The sequence below is a fragment of the Lynx canadensis genome, chromosome B4 (assembly GCF_007474595.2).
Source record: "Lynx canadensis isolate LIC74 chromosome B4, mLynCan4.pri.v2, whole genome shotgun sequence".
In the NCBI taxonomy this organism is placed as follows: domain Eukaryota; kingdom Metazoa; phylum Chordata; class Mammalia; order Carnivora; family Felidae; genus Lynx; species Lynx canadensis.
Genome location: NC_044309.1, coordinates 49,073,320 through 49,090,624, shown reverse-complemented (window position 1 = coordinate 49,090,624; position 17,305 = coordinate 49,073,320). Strand labels below are relative to the sequence as shown.

Sequence of the window (17,305 nt, the reverse complement as noted above, 5' to 3'; positions counted from 1 at the left end):
TTCTCTCTGCATACTGAAGGGAAAAAAAAAATCTCCCCCAAAACATCAAAATGTACACAGCTAGAGCTCCTTTGCCAAAACAAATATGAGAATCATCACAACCTACCTTCCCACCGAATCCACAACACAAACTTAATAATCTTAAAGGAAACATGAATGTGTTCTTTTTTTTTTTCCACTAGAAAATTAACTAAATCACTCTTTCTGTTAGACCATCTCGCATCTGTACGCAATGAGAAATCTTTAGGCTCTGTCCCCTCCAGTGTCGGAGACCATGGAGAAGATAAACTCATGTCAATTTCCAAAATCACCATGAAGAGTGCTTTTAATTCCCATTAGTCACTGGCATTATTTGAATAAAATAGGCTCCTCTTTAGACATAATGCACTTTTCAGTTACCTACCACCTACCACCTACTTTACCGCCTAACCCTCTTGATTTTTCCGATATGCTTTCATTCTCATTTTAATACATTTCTTCACTTGCTGAATCAAAACATAAAAGGCTAATTTCTCCTAAAATCTGCTTATAGAAATGTTGCTAACCAAATATAAAAAATATCATAAAGAAATTAATTAGGGGCGCCTGGGCGGCTCAGTTGGTTAAGCGTCTGACTTCGGCTCAGGTCATGATCTCACGGTCCGTGAGTTTGACCCCCACGTCAGGCTCTGTGCTGACAGCTCAGAGCCTGGAGCCTGTTTCAGATTCTGTGTCTCCCTCTCTCTCTGACCCTCCCCTGTTCATGCTCTGTCTCTCCCTGTCTCAAAAATAAATAAAACGTTAAAAAAATTTTTTAAAAAAGAAATTAATTAAATATAAAAGTGACAGACAGGATTTGTCAAAAATAATATATAGTAATTAAAGATTCTCTGAATCTCTAGTTAATCTGGGTCACCCTATAATTTACTGCAGGGTTCTGAATCTGAAATGTCCTTAGGAACCCTCTGAGGAGCTTGTGAAAATGAAGAGTCCTGGACTCCTCCCCCTACAGTGGACAGTTAAAGCTACTGAGCAGCTCAGAAACGTTCATTCAAGGATCTCTACGTTGGAGACATAGGGTGCATACCTTAAGCATGCCAGATACCTAGTTTAGTGTCAAATGTTAGGCACTTGAATGAAATCTCACACACACACACACACACACACACACACTCCTACCTAGTGGTCATGGGGGCAAGAATGTGACCACTAGGTGTTCAGTTGAAAAGCTTATCCAAATCTGGATTACAAAAGTAGTTAAATTGGATATTTTTACCAGCCATTAAAGACCACAATCTTGACATCATTAGCCACATTCCAAAAGAACCAAAGCACCCATTAAGTGGCACCTTTTTAAGAAGTAATTACCAGAAGCCACTCTTATATCAGACTTTGCTTTAGGGGAGGAAGGCCTGACTCTACAAAGAGAGTCAGAAGTTGCAGCCAGTGTCTCAACATTTTAAAAATTCTGTATAGTTTGCTGGAGCGGAGATGAAACATTTATCCTTCTCTTGCAACCACTTTGGTTTCCAGGGGACTGACTCACAGCTGAGGCAGGCGGACGAGAGGTACATCCGTAGACACACACACAACACACACCAAAGTTAACTGAAAAATTTCAAAGTGCCTTTTTATGCCTTTAACTCAAAGATGAACACATTTCAAGGTGACCCAATCCTCAAGTGACAGACAGTGTTTTAAAAGGGCCAGAGCTCTCCACTTAAACAATTTCTAGTGACATGTTTAAATCGTATCCTCAAGGGCTCTATCTGCTGTCCTATTTACTAGTCTTTCTTTCCTGGCAGAGGCATCCCATTTTAAGTGAGCGCTTGAAGTTCGTCTTCCTTCCTAACAATTAAAATCTACGGGGCTTAGATGCTTTAAAAAATTTTTTTTAACTTAAGAGGCACCATGGAGAACTTTTAATTATTTAACTATACGACCAACCCAAATTATTACTTTATAGGTTTTTTCTATTTATCAGAACAGTATCAGAATAATAAAAGACAGCCTCATCATCATGCTTACAAGCAAACAGTAAAAGAACTTAAAAGGTAAAATCAAAGTTAGCATTCATAAAAGGATAATCATAACATTCACTGTGTATGTATTTTATATATAGAATAGGAAGGATTGTTTTCATCTTTCTTCACTAAAATATTACCCTTAGCCATTACAAAATGAGAAGATTACACTAGAAATCTAAAAATTGGGTTCCTATAGTTAATGAAACATGACAAGCTGGTCTTACTCAGTTCCTTCACAGAAACTACTCCCTTCACCAAAATACCCTTCACCAAAAAACCTCCCCTGAATTGTTCTGTATCTTTCCAATCTAACTACTTCTCTGTAATGATTTATGTGACTAACTCCCTTAGCTGACTGTGAGCTACAGGGAGAGCAGAGAACAGGCAATATTCACTTTGGTATCCCAGCTATTCCCATAAGCATCCAGAACCAAGTGCCAGGAACAGTGGGCACTCCACAGTTTGTTTTTTAAAAGACAGACTGGGTGGCTCAGTCTGTTGAGCACCTGGCTCTTGATTTTGGCTCAGGTCATGATCCCAGGGTCGTGGGATGAAGCCCCACATCAGACTCTACGCTGACTGTGGAGCCTGCTGGAGATTCTTTCTTCCTCTGCTCCCTCCCCACTTATACTCTTGCTCTCTCTCTCTAAAATAACAAAAAATAAAAAAATACAAAGAGACAAGAAAAAGAAATTTAAAAAACTAAAACCCCTTTATTCTGATCACTTGGAGATCACTTCCAGGTCCCCACCCCGAGACACTCTGAGGCACATCAGCACATCTACATAAGGAACTTCCAGAGGAAGGCTGGTTTTAACATGTCATCCCATAAAATTTCTAATGCAATGACATCTAAACCTACTCTCCAATCTACCAAAGATTGGATATTTCCATTCTCTCCCAAGATAAACTTCTTCTCTGAAACAAACTGCCATGGTTGAGATGTGGATCATGGGGGTGCCTGGCTGGCTCAATTGATACAGGCTGCGACTCTTCATGTCGGGGTCATGAGTCCAAGCCCCATGTTGGGTGTAGAGCATACTTTAAAAAAAAGAAGAAGAAGAAGAAGAGGAAAAGAGAAAAAGGTTAAAAAAAAAAAAGTGGATGAATGTAAGAAAACAAAAAGCTTTCACAAAGACACAGGCAAACCTCAGAGGGTCACATTAAAATTATTCACCAATTGTTGACATGCCTTCTCTCGTCTTACAGATTGAGTACCCCCGTTGGTACCAAGAGACAAAGTGTGGTGGTTAAGCATACAATGTTAGCACCAAACCACCTAGGTTTGAATTGTGGCTCTGCCACATTAACTCTGCATAAGCTCTGCCTAACTGGTTTTTGGCAAATTATTTACACCTCTCTGTACCTCAATTTACACATCTGTAAAAAGGGCATCACAACAGAATCTTCACAGTGCTGTTGTGAAGACTAATTGAGATAACACAAAAAGTATTTAACACAGTGCCTAGCACATAGCTTAAGCTCTATGTTAACCACTATCTTTGTACCTAGCGTCTAGGCAGTGTCTGGCACATGGCTGGTATTAAATAAAGAATATTCTCAAGCATCCTGTGCTTTGCCTAACTTTAAGATTTAAACTTTCATTCCAGGGGTGCCCGGGTGGCTCAGTTGGTTAAGCATCCAATTCTTAGCTTCAGCTCAGGTCATAATCTCACAGTTGGTGTACAGCGTGGAGCCTGCTTGGGATTCTCTCTCTTCCTCTCTCTCTCTCTCTCAATGCCCCTCTCACTCTCTCTCAAAATAAATAAATAAACTTTAATAAATAAATAAATAAATAAATAAATAAATAAATAAAATTTCATTCCAAATACTTAAAAAATTTTAAAATAACTTTGCAGTGGAAAATCACCATTACCAAAATCTACATTCTACACCAAAGTTATGCTTTAGCAGGAGTGGCAAAAATGAGCTCCCTACATCCCCGATTCTTATCTAAGTTCTTAAAGGGAAAATAAAAATTATAATGCAAGAGGGCACTTGGTTATCACAATCCATTTAAGGTACAGTTTAGGTACATCTATCTAATTTCTTAAATAGACAAAAAAGTAACTGCTTATCACATTTGCAATTATTTTAATTGTAGACTTGGCTTGATGCCCAGCTCCTGAATCTGATGTAGGTCTTTGAAAGCAGAACTATCTTTGTCCATCTTGTATCTAGGGTAATATTACCCAGTACACAATTCGTACTCAATAACTAACTATTTTTTGAATGAATAAATATGCTTCATAAAATACAAAATCCCATCATGGTTCTTGGTTTGACAACTAGCCAAAACTAATCTCCTTTATCTGTGTTTTAAATAAGTAAGTTGCCCTTTCTGTTTGTTCTGACTTGCACTACAGAAAAGTCTCCACAGAGAAAAATAATCTCTACATTCCTCAGTAATCATGGCCCCTGACCATTCCAATTGCGGATATATGCCTAAAACAACCTCTTATTAATGCGCTGCAGAAAATCCATAGACTTGTCCCCATTCCTCCAAATTAAAAATCAGTTTTGTTACTTTTTTTCCTATTGTTTTTCAGATATAAGCTATTTGAAATTTTTCTTTCTGTACACAAAAGCTGACAGATACACAGATACAGAGTGGAAAGGTCTTAGAAGTCACCTAATACAATATCCCTACTTTCCAGATGTCTCCAAAGAAAATCACAATTGAAATAAAGTCACACTGTCAACATGGTTCCTAAGCCTCTTGGGACAAAACAAATATCAACTTTAATGATATTCAGAAAAGAGGGAGGTGTACATCCGCCAGCTCCTGTCTACAAAGAAAAGCCAAGGCAGAAGCCCCAGTTCTCCCAAGCAAGTAGTTCTAAATTCAGTTGTTCATTCAACAGTTACGTTTGAGGGCTTTCTGGCATGGTAGACGCTATTCTAGGTGCCTGAGATACATCAATGAACAAAAAGAAATATCACTGCCCATGCTGTACCTACACGTTAGGCAGAACTTTGGAGGCATCCAGGAGAATAAAGAAAAGAACATAGGTTCATTTTAAGAGAATGCGCAGGGCCAGAAGCAAACCTTAGCACCACTAGTGGTTCTCAAACTTGAATGTGTTTCAGAACCATCCAGAGGAATTATTAAAAACTCGGAAGGCCCTGCGCCACCCCAGAGCTTCTGATTCATTAAGATCTCAATGGGGCCTCAAATGTCCATTGACAGATGAAGGGATAAAGGTGTGGTATACATATACAATTGAGTATTACTCAGCAAAAAGAATCAAATCTTGCCATTTGCAGCTACGTGGATGGAACTAGAGGATATTATGCTGAGCGAAATTAGTTAGACAAAGATAAATATCATATGACTTCACTCATATGTGGAATTTAAGATATAAAACAGATGAATATAAGGGAAGGGAAGCAAAAATAATATAAAAACAGGGAGGGGGACAAAACATAAGAGATTCTTAAATATAGACAACAAACCGAGGGTTGCCGGGGGGGCTGTGGGTGCAGGGATGGGTTAAATGGGTAAGGGGCATTAAGGAGGGCACTTGGGATGAGCACTGGGTGTTATACATAGGGGATGAATCAAAGGAATCTACTCCTGAAATCATTATTGCACTATATGCTAACTTGGATGTAAACTAAAAAATATATATACATATACAATACATACATATACATATATACATATATATATATATGGCAAAAAAAAGTAGAAAAAAATATCTCAGTGGGGCCTTAGAATTTACATTTCTAATAAGCTCTCATCTAATGTAGACACTGCTAATCTAGGAAGCAAACTTTGAGAACCACTGACCTAGTTGGAAACAAAACGAGTAACCTGGCCAGAACCATAGGCTGCTTGACACCAGGCCCAGATTTAGGGGTTTCTCCCTTCTAACTCCAAAATGGTCCAGTCTTTATGAAGATATACTTGCCTGCTTAGGGCAAACACTGCCCAAAGAAAAATGTTTTTTTAGCTCTATGTTTGAGTTGGAGAAAATCAGAAATAAATGCTTTAAGTATAAAAGACCTTAAGCAGATTGCACTGACCACTAAACACTGACATAAAAACTAACATTACAGTTAGAGTATTTGTTCTTTCTTTCATGTGTCTAAATGCCATGATAAAAGCATGTTTTCCCTAAAGGGCTTTATCATAAGGGCCAGGTTCAGTCTCAAATGAGCCTATTAATTAAAAAAAAAAAAAAAATTTATTAACTAAAAGTATATACACTAAAATATAAATAAGTGATTGGATTAGTAACAATTTTAGTTTTTTTGTGCTAATTGTATTTTCTAAAATTTTTACAATAAACATGCATTTCTTTTGTAATAGGAAAGAGAATAAAAGTTACTTTCTTTAAAAAAGTGACAGTGCTCATTTAAAAAGACCTTTAATTAGAAAACTATAAAAGGCATTAGTTAATATGCAGCATAAATTAATACTGAATGATTTTTTTTCTTAGTACATAATTCAAATAACTTATTTTACATTTTAGGTTAAGTCTCTGTCTGGATTAATGATTAATATCAGTGAAGGAAAAAAATCCTTGAAATATATCTGATTTTATTTAAACAAAGAGAATAAAACAAAACCATGATCCTTTAAATAACTACATAAAAATTACATTTACTATTATTCTACATAGCAATTGTGGGGTTTTTTTGTCATTTAGGATTTTTTTTAAGTTTATTTATTTTGATGGGAGGAGACAGAAGAGAGAGAAAGAGAGCAGAAGTGAACATGTGAGGGAGGGGCAGAGAGAAACGGAGAGAGAATCCCAAGCAGGCTCCACACTGTAACCACATAGTTGGACGTGGGGCTCAAACTCATGAACCCCAAGTTCATGACCTGAGCCAAAATCAAGAGTCAAATGCTTAACCAACGGAGCTACCCAGGTGCCCCACAGCAATTTTTTTTTTAATTTTTTTAATGTTTATTCATTTTTGAGAGACAGAGTGCGAGTGGGGGAGAGGCAGAGACAGAGAGGGAGACACAGAATCTGAAGCAGGCTCCAGGCTCTGAGCTGTCAGCACAGAGCCCGATGCGGGGCTCGAACTCACGAATTGTGAGATCACGACCTGAGCCGAAGTCGGTTGCCCAACCACTGAGCCACCCAGGTGCCCCGCCCCACAGCAATTTTTTGTCATTACTATTACTTTTCAACAGATGTATGGAAGTGATGGGAATTCTTCCAAGTTAAGAAAGCTTTGATTATATTTCTTGAAAGAAAAATAAACATGTAAGTTTTGGAAAAATAATGTTGTATCCTTGATGTGTACAAAGTTAAGACATCCATATCCCTGAAGATACCAAGGTAAGACCTACACTCCATCTCTATACCCCATCCACCATCTAACTGGATCTTCTAATCTAGGGGTATTCCTTATTACTAAAGTCCACATTCCATAGATACAACTAGAGTTATTTATTTATTTATTTATTTATTTATTTATTTATTTATTTATTTATTTTTAGAGTTTAAAACATAATCTCTGGGGCACCTAGGTGGCTCAGTCAGTTAAGCATGGGACTTCGGCTCAGGTCATGATCTCAGGATTCATGAGTTTGAGCCCCACGTCGGACTCTGTGCTGACAGCTCAGAGCCTCCTTTGGATTCTGTGTCTCCCTCTCTTTCTGTGCCTCTCCCTTACTGCTCTCATGCTCTGCCTCTCTCTGCCTCTCTCTCTCTCTCTCTCTCTTTCAAAAATAAATAAATATGTAAGTACATAAATAAATACATAAATACATAAATATATAAATAAGGCATAATCTTCTAAACAGCAATGACTAAAAGAGAATAAATTTGATGAAGAAATCAAGTGTCTTTATAAATCACACGCTAATGATTTAACAAAATTTCTGGACTACTTTTAGTCTAGAGTACGTAGAACAGTCACTTTTAAAGAAAATAAAGCACCTTATGTGTTATATACAATCATAGCTAATTTTCTGAAAATTAACCTCTAAAAATGTAATTCTATACAATATTACTATTCACTAACACTTATTAAGTACCCACAATGTACCAAACACTTTACATCCTCTCATTTGATCTCCAAACTACCCTATGAAGTACTATTACAACCATTTTACAGATTAAGAAATTTAAGCACAAGTGATTAAGTAATTTGCCCAAAGTCACACAGCTAAAGTGAAGAACCAGGATACAGATACCCCAGCTATGATACTTAAACTGAGATCCTTGACCTTCGGCTCCGATCATGGTTTTGCTACGTTTTGAATTATAAATTTTTCACATTTTAGGAAATCAGAACTAAACTTTTCACCCAGTAATATTTAATAATATCAGTTAAATGAAAAATACTGACATAATTCAGGCACTCTTACAAATCTCTGTACCTCTAAAATCATACACAATTTACAGTAAGTTCTACAGTACAGAGATCTGGCAACTTTTCCACCAGCATGCCTTTTTGGGATACAGCTGTGTTAAAATTATCTACAGAAATCCAGCATGCACAGGGATCCTATTGAGTGGGTACAGAAGGTTTTTATCTTGTTTTGTTTGGGTTGCCTTCTGTTTTGGTTTTTTTAGTATTTTGGTTTGGTTTTTGGTTTGGTTTTGTTCTTTGCAACCAGAAAGCTAGAAGGTGAACGCATTAAGTTGGAAGATGAAAGTCTAATCCTTTGCTGTCTTCCGCTTACAACACAAGGCCTGGGTGCCAATGTGCACAAGAGTTTAAGTCTCGGAGGATCGGCCTTTGCTCAGGGTGCGTGCGGACGCGGCGCCACCCCTTCCCGCCCCGTCGAGCACTCCCGGCGCCCGAGGCCAGGGCACCGGGTGGCGGCGAGCCCCGCGTTCGGCGGAGGGCGGGGGACGGAAGGCGATGGAGACGGGCGAGGACAACCCGCGGGGGCCTTACCCAGCTCCGTGCCCAAGTTGCGAGCGGACATGGCGCGGGCCACAGCAGCAGTCGCAGGCTCCTCAACGCCCAGCTCACCTCCTCCCAGCCCTTCCTGCGTCCCACCCCCCTCGGCTCCGGCGCGCTCGCCCCGCCCCTGTCCCTCTGGGGGCGGGGCCGGCGACCTCTGCCCCCGGGCCCTCTGCCCCCGGGCCCTCTGCCCCCGGGCCCTCTGCCCCCGGGCCCTCTGCCCCCGGGCCCTCTGCCCCCGGGCCCTCTGCCCCCGGGCCCTCTGCCCCCGTCTGCTGCCCCGCGTAGGAATCCTGCCGCCCATCGCCCTGGCTGCTTACCGCAGGTATGCGACTCGAGCCCTAGCTCCCGAAACAATGCCACCAAAACCCGTTTTAAAATGCTTGAGCTGCCAACTGCACTGAATAAAGACATTTCGAAACTTTTAACTGTAAGATTAAGTAACCAGAGGGGAGAGCATTCCTCCCAGTTACTGTCCGAGGGCAGAGCTCTGCAGCCCCATGCCTGAAGGGCAGCAGTGGTCCCTTAGCCTCGTAAGGGCGGCCAGCGAACAAACAAGGGTCCAGAGCACACTGGGACTTCTAACCTAGACCTCGTGAAAAAAAAGCAGATCAGTTGCCTGAAAAAAAAAAGGGGGTGGGGCTAGGAATGAGAAGTCGGCTTTCTCAGCATAGCCCTTGGAGTAATTAAGTGGGACAGTGGGCACATCAACTGCCTTTCTAAGGTTCATTTTTCTCGTCTCTAAGAAAAGACTTTGACGATTTCTTGGAGCTCTAAACTCTGAATCTGTAATACTAAGATTTTTTTCAGCCTAACTTTTCTGTAACCAGGAGGTTAAAATTGTCTGGAGTCATTCATCATAGACTACTAGTCAGCTCCTCTCTACTCACCATAAAAGGCACCTCCTCTCTGCTAGAAGAAAGAAAACTCCTAGTCGTGGCTTGTCCACCAGGAGCCAGTTACTGTGCTAGGTGCCTTTAGATGTATGATAGCATTTGAGTCTCAGAACAATCCTGTCAAGTATGTATTACATCTCATTGCTATACCTGCAGACACCAAGGTTCTGCGTAAAGAGGCATCCTGGTATACTAGAAACTGACAAGGCTGGGAAAAGGCACACAAACCCCTTAATATACCAGCAATTCCACTAACAACTCATCTGTAAAATGGGGATGATCAAAATATATGCCTTGCAAAGCTGTGTGTGTCGAGCACCTAGGAAATGTTATGGCATATAATAGGTGCTCAACAAATGGAAGCTGTTAATGTTATTGTCAAGTTCACAAAACAATTATAGGGCTCAACAGGAAAAGTAACCCCAGTCTTACTCCCTTACACTGAGCTGCCTCTCAGCTTTGTCAAGACATAGCTATTGCTCAGTAGTTTGAATGTGTCTAGATTCTAATCCATGTATAATAGCATGTTTTCCTTTATTTTTATTTTAACCCTCAAAAAGAGAAGAGCAAACCCTGAAAGTCTGGAGCACTTGCAGCTAGACCATCTGCTCTCAAGTAGAACATAAACAATGTCACAGAAAATCAACATCAGCCAAGGCCATTGTAACCATGATGAAACAACAAAAACAGGACCACTCGTACTCCTGTTTGAACACAGAAAAAACATGAACATGTCCAAAACACAAAAATGACAAAATGGCCCTTTTCCTGCCTAATATAAGTGTCACTTCTTTATCTAGCAACTTTAACCTCACCCCCTTCTTCTTGTATTCTAAATAAGAATTAAGATGCTCTGTCATAGAACACTTGGGGCAGCTGACTGGCTCAGTCAGAAAAGCATGCAACTCTTGATCTCAGAGTCGTGAGTTTGAGCCCCACATGGAGTGGAGAGACTACTAAAAAAATTTTTTTAATTAAAAAAAAAAATAACAGAATTCTCACCACTTCCTGCCAGCATCCAACCCAGAGTAATGCTCTGCTTCCTTGAACCTTCCCCAAATCATGGAACACAAGCCCATTTCTAACACTCTCTGACACACCTCAGAGTCCTGCATGGTGAGTGTTCTTCCTTGTTTCAATAAATTAATAAATCCAAATTTATCCAACCACAGGTGTGTTCCTGTGATCTCCAGCTAGAGAGCACTGACATCCATACAAAGACAGTAAATGGAATTCTGCTTTTAGGGGCAGACACAACTCTAAGCCAGATTCTAAGCCACTTATATACACCCACATGCAACACAAATTTATTAAACCAAACAAAAACTGTGAGATCCTAACTTAGTTAAAACACAAGAATCAGGGAAGCCTCCTACAGCTGACATTTCAGCAATGTATCTGACAAAAACTTCTCAAGGACTTTTTCTAAAATTGACATGTTTCTAATACTAATCTGGAATTAATCTCTACAGTTTGAAAGTATGTTAAACTTTCAGGATTCAGAAGGATAGTAGGGATAGAAGGGAAAAAAATGAGTTTCATTTAACTTTTTCTTTTAAATGTTTATTTATTGAGAGAAATAGAGAAGGAGTAGGGGGAGGCGCAAAGAGAGAGGGAAAGAGAGAGAATCCCAAGCAGGCTCTGAGCTGTCAAAGCAGAGGCCTACTAGGGACTCCATCTCACTAACCATGAGATCATGCCCTGAGCTGAAATCCAGAGTCAGATGCTTAACCAATTTCCAGATGCCTCTTATTTTATTTAATTTTAATTTAATTTAATTTAATTTAATTTAATTTTATTTTATTTTATTTTATTTTATTTTATTATTATATTTTTTGGAGATGGGGAGAGATAGAGCATATGAGTGAGGGAAAGCAGAGGGAGAGAGAGAATCCCAAGCAGTCCGCACACTCAGCATGGAGCCCGTCAAAGAGCTCGATCCCACGACCTGGAATCATGACCCGAGCTGAAATCAAGAGTTAGATGTTCAACCAACTGAGCCACCCAGGCACCCCAATTTTTTAAGTAAGCTCTATGCCTATGCCCAACATGGTCCTTGAACTGACGACCCTAAGATGAAGAGTTGCATGCTTTACAGACTGAGCCAGCTAGGCACCACACAAAATAAGTTTAATGGGGGAAAATGTTGCCAAGTTTCACTTTGTGAATATCATTTTTAAACTTACTGCCTTCTGAAACTTTTGAAGTATCCCTAGGCAAGGCTTCTCCAAGAAAGATCTGTAGACCACTATTATGACACTGGAATCTCCCAGGAGTTTTTCCTAAAGCAAATTCTAGGCTTTACCACAGCCCTACTGAATCAGAATCTCTAGGATCATGGAATCCATATTTATTTTTAAGTTTATTTATTTATTTTGTGAGACTGAGAGAGAGGAGGGAGAAAGAGAATCCCAAGCAGGCTCCTGCTCAGTGCAGAGCCCAGCATGGGGCGTGATCTCACAACCATGAAATCACAACCTGAGCTGAAATCAAGAGTCAGCCACTTAACTGACTGAGCCAACCACACACCCCTGGAACCTATGATGTTTATGCAACCTAAATGTAAAGAATCATCAACCTAGGGGCAGAGAAAGCTATGCATGTCACCCTGAAGCTTCAGCCCAAATTGGCTCTTACATGAATAAAGTTATTTCAAGAATTGTATTTTTTTAATCCATGCAAATTTTGTCATTCTTTTTTTTAATATAAACTTTAAATTGCCAGATAAATTACTTGTCTTCCCATCCCCACTCCTTCTTCAATTAAAAGTAAAGCTCTAGGACTATGTCATATTTATTCTTGAAGCCTCAAGAACCTACAATGCCTGGGACATAAGAGTAATCCAATTGTTAACCTTCAAAGGGCATGGACCATTTGTGTCTGGTTGTTCACATGCCTAAGGTTTAGTGGCATCATTGGTACACGGTAAACTGTGTATATTTGTTAAATAAATAATTGTATATTACTGGTGGGGCTATTTTTTTTTTATAATGCCCATGGTTTTATCCAGTCCAATTCCATTTGACTGTAGTCTCTATCCTATGATTTCTAAGAGCATTCACAGATTCCTTAGGTAAATATTCACTTGGAATATATGGATTGTAACCAGATTTTCTAAATCAAAAGAGGAAAGATATAGAAGCAAGGAGGACCAGACAAGAGTAGGAATGGCAGAATCGAAATCTTTCAGAACTGAAGGGACACTTATAGAACATCTAATTTCTATTTCATGGTGAAATAAAAGAAATAAGAAGTATGTTGAGTCTTTTATAGAAGATAAATTTATTCCATTTAAATAACAGTTCTTTATTCTGATACTAGGTCTTTACTACCAACTTGGATTTGTAAAAATGTCTCTTTTATGAAGACTGCAGTGGTAGAAAGAAAAAATTTAACAGTCTCACTTGGCAAGACTAAAAGCAAACCATTCTATCTTGCCCCTCACCCCTCCTTTTTCTTTATTGGTCCACAAAATCCCAAAGTTAGAGAATCATCGGTAGAATAAATCTATAATACTAGCTAATACTAAGTGCTTCCTATGAGTTAAGTTCTTTACATTATTCAAGATTTCAGAAAAAAAAAAAAACCCTGTTAGATATTTCCAAAAAGATGTATGTGTGAACTATCAATTTCTTTTACAGATAAAGAAACTAAGGCACAGAGAATTTAGTTTATGTGCTAGAGGATGATTTAAAACCCAGGCAATAGGGGCACCTGGGTGGCTCAGTCAGACTCTTGACTGAGTGTCAGACTCTTGACTTCTGCTCAGGTCATAATCTCAGGATCGTGGGATCAAGCCCCATGTCAGGCTTCACCCTCAGCATGGAGCCTGCTTCGGATTTTCTTCTTTCTCTCTCTCTCTCTCTCTCTCTCCCTCTGCCCCTTTCCCTTGCTCATGCTCTCTCTCTAAAGTAAAAAATAAATGAGTATTCTCCTTCTCCCTCTCCTTCTGCCCTTCCCCTGCCTACAGACCACACACATACTGTTCCCACTATCTTATTGAACCCAAACTCATTAGATCGGCCATTTAACCTCTGAAAGTCAGGTTTTCTGTATATAAAATAGGGATACTATCTTCATTGGGTTACGGATATATTCTGCCTAAGTTCTTTTCTCTCATTAATTATATAAGGTGACTCAACCTATAAAGTATTAGCTATCATGGCTAATGGTAATAGGCTTTGGCCTTATTTCCACAGGTACTTTTGTTAGATGCCTCCTTTGTTTCTTCAGGAACTTTATCGATCTATAGTCACACTGTTGTAGGTGACACTATCTCACTGGCAATGGTGCATTCTTATAGATAAACAAAGAAAAGCTAAAACTCCTGAGAATGCTCTTGTTCCAGTAATTATTTTTACCTAAGAATTCCCCTAGTATAAGAACCAACATATACAGTAATGTATATGGTAACCCAGTAAGAATCACTTTTTGTTTCAAAATATTAATCCTCCTTGTGTAAAACATAGGTAGCTACTACAGAAATATTTTCCCCATCTGCATTTTCCAACTCTCATTTTGTTGTTGCTCCTTCTGGAAAATTACATCTCTCTACCTCAACCCCCCTGCCCTTAGTCTCAAAGAAGAAAAGACAGCTCAATTAATAATACCATGAATTTGAACTACTAAAAATGTCTTGTCATTATGAATTATGGTACATACTTACCATACTATTTCACAGCCTGAAAAAGAATGTGTTGAACTTAATTTACTGGTAGGACAAAGCCTCAAGACAATTTACTGACCACATTCAATTCTGGTTTCTTGGAAGAAACCTCTGGATGATACCAAAACTGAGAAGTAAGGATTCAGAAGTGAAGTTACTAAAAACTAGGTGGGAATTCAATCACTATGACCTACTGCCCATTAGGACATAGACAGGAGGCTCCATGGGAAGAATGGAATGGGAAACAGTGGGTGGAGATGAGACTATCCTATAAGCTGGACTGCTCCTAGGTAATTGGGCCTCAGGTTGCCTTTGGCTGTACATGGGCAAGGGCTTTGAGGGGACCGCTCCACGTCAGATTCTTCCGTGAACAGGATGATCTGCTACATGGGGGATAAGCAGAAAATTATCTTCCTGGTCTGATAAATTTGGTGCTAATTTAGGGCCTTGTTTCAACAACATATTTATTTATTTATATATTTTGAGAGAGAGGGAGGAGAGGGCCAGCAGGGGTGGGGGGAGAGAGAGAGAGAGAGAGAGAGAGAGAGAGAGAGAGAGAGAATCCCAAGCAGGTTCCACGCTGTCAGCACAGAGCCCAATGCTGGGCTCAAACACACAAACTGTGAGATCATGACCTGAGCCAAAGTCAAGAGTCAGACACTTAACCGACTAAGCCACCCAGGTGCCCCTCAACACCTTTTGAACACTTGCTAGTATACCAGCCTCTTTTCTAGGCAAAAAAAGATAGTATTGTCGAAGATGAAAAAGACTCAAGATAATTTCAGATAGTGTAAGGACTATGAATAAAAAAGCAAAATATAACTTGGATGTAAATTTAAAAATAAAAAAAGAAGAAAGAAGAAAGAAAAAAGAAAAGCAAAATAAGTGACAACAGAAGGGATACAGGACTTGAGACCTGAATCACAAGAAAGGGTTAGCCTTGCAAATATTTAGGTTAAGAGCGGACCAAGCAGCAGATATAGCAAGCCAAGCGAAAAGGCCTTGAGATAGAAACAAAACCACCATGGCCACAGCAGTGTAAGCAAAGGAAAAATGAAAAGGTCACAAGAAGGCAGAAGTCTGATCATAATAAAAAATTGGTAAAGTGGGAGGCCACTATGGATTTAAATAAGGCAGTCCCTGGTCTCTTCAAATCCTTTCCTGCCATGTTGAGGATGGATGGGATGAGGGCAGGGTGGGGGAGGCAGGGGCAGAGAGGCTCCACAATAGTCAAGCGAGAAATAGAGCCTGGCCTAGGAGAGTAACAGTGGAGAGAAGAGGCAAGGTACAGATTCAGAAGAGCCCACAGGACTTGCGTAGAGATTAGAAACGGGGATGGGAGAATGGGCTCCAGGACTTCTTTAGTTTAGGCAAATGTTAGGTAGTGCCGGTAGAGCTGGTAATGGAAATAAGTAGCTGAGTGCTGAGAGCAACCGGTTTGGTTGAAACAGTAAGATTTGTTTTAGTTAGGTAGGTCTGTAATACTTATAAAGGTGAAGGTGCAACACTCAGGTGCTCAGGGAGGCAGGCTGGATATACAAATTTAGAAGATATCAGAAAATACTGAATGCCATATGGATGATACTTTTTGTCCCCCTTTGGAGAGGCAGAGCTAGGAAGTACAGCCCAGACCAAAGGTGAGAAAAGGAAGATTTGGCAACTATATGAGCAGTTGGAAAAGTAGAAGGAAAACCAGGAGTGTGGTTTCATAGACAGTGGGGAAAAAAAGTGTTTCAAAAACAATGAAGTAGACAACTATTGAATCTGCTGAAGGTTTAGTAAAATGAGGATGGAAAAGTGCCTAGGTTAGAACCATGACAAACACTGAAGACTTTGACAAGTGCAACTTAAATAAGATATATTCTCGAACTTTTTGCTTAAGTTAATTCTACTAGAAGATTCTACCATTACAAAGTGTGGTAGGCAGACTAATGGCCTCCAAAAGATGGCCATGCACCCCCACCCCCCGCTCCAGTCCAAAAGATGTCCATGTCCAAATTCCTGGAACCTGTAAATATGACCTTACATGGCAAAAAAAGAGTTTGTAGAGGTCATTAAGGATATTGAACTAGGGAAATTATCCACAAAGGTCCAATGTAGTCACACATGTCCTTTTAAGTGAAGGAGAGTGACAGGAGAGTCTGAAATTTGAAGATTACACTACTGGCATTGAAGACAGATGAAAGGATGATGACCCAAGGTCAGCGGCTTCTAGAAGCAGGAAAATGCAAGGAAACAGATGGCCCCCTGGAGTCTTCAGAAGGAATGCAACCCTGCCAACACGTGGATTTTTAGATCAGTGAGACTCATTCTGGATTTTTGACCTCCTTAACTTCAAGACAAATTTGTATTGTTTTAAGCCACAAATCTGTGGTAATTTATTACAGCATTACAGCAGCAATAGAAAATCAATACACAAAGGATACCAAACTGGTTGTTTCCACAGACTGGTCTGTATAGTCAGTATATAAGACTACAAAGAAAAACAAGGTTAGCCTTAAGAATTAAAAAGTAAAGTCTCTGAAAACATGCCTTTTCTTATTAAAAACAAAAGCAGTGGGTGCCTGGCTGGCTCAGTTGGTGGAACATGACACTCTTGATCTCGGGGTTGTAGGTTTGAGCCTCACATTAGGTATAGAGATGACTCAAAATTTTTAAAAACTCTGGGGCACCTGGGTGGCTCAGTCAGTTGAGCATCTGACTTCAGCTCAGGTCATGATCTCATGGTCCATGAGTTCAGCCCTCATCGGGTTCTGTGCTGACAGCTCAGAGCCTGGAGCCTGCTTCTGATTCTGTGTCTCCCTCTCTCTCTGCCCCTCCCTGGCTCACACTTTGTCTCTCTCAAAAATAAACATTAAAAA

At 39.8% G+C, this 17,305-nt stretch overlaps 1 protein-coding gene across 2 annotated transcripts in view; it reads right to left on the bottom strand.

Moving 5' to 3' along the window:
- Positions 1-9,311, bottom strand: part of DERA (deoxyribose-phosphate aldolase) — a 120,174-nt gene extending 110,863 nt beyond the window's left edge. The window contains exon 1 of one of the 2 annotated variants that reach the window (XM_030321826.1): positions 9,203-9,311. In XM_030321826.1, coding sequence (XP_030177686.1) covers positions 9,203-9,296 — 94 coding nt within the window. In that variant the 5' untranslated portion in view covers positions 9,297-9,311. Of the gene's footprint in view, positions 1-8,873; positions 8,977-9,202 lie in introns of those variants that run through there. The other variant, XM_030321828.1, reaches the window with a different exon arrangement.
- Between the last annotated feature and the right edge of the window lie 7,994 nt (positions 9,312-17,305).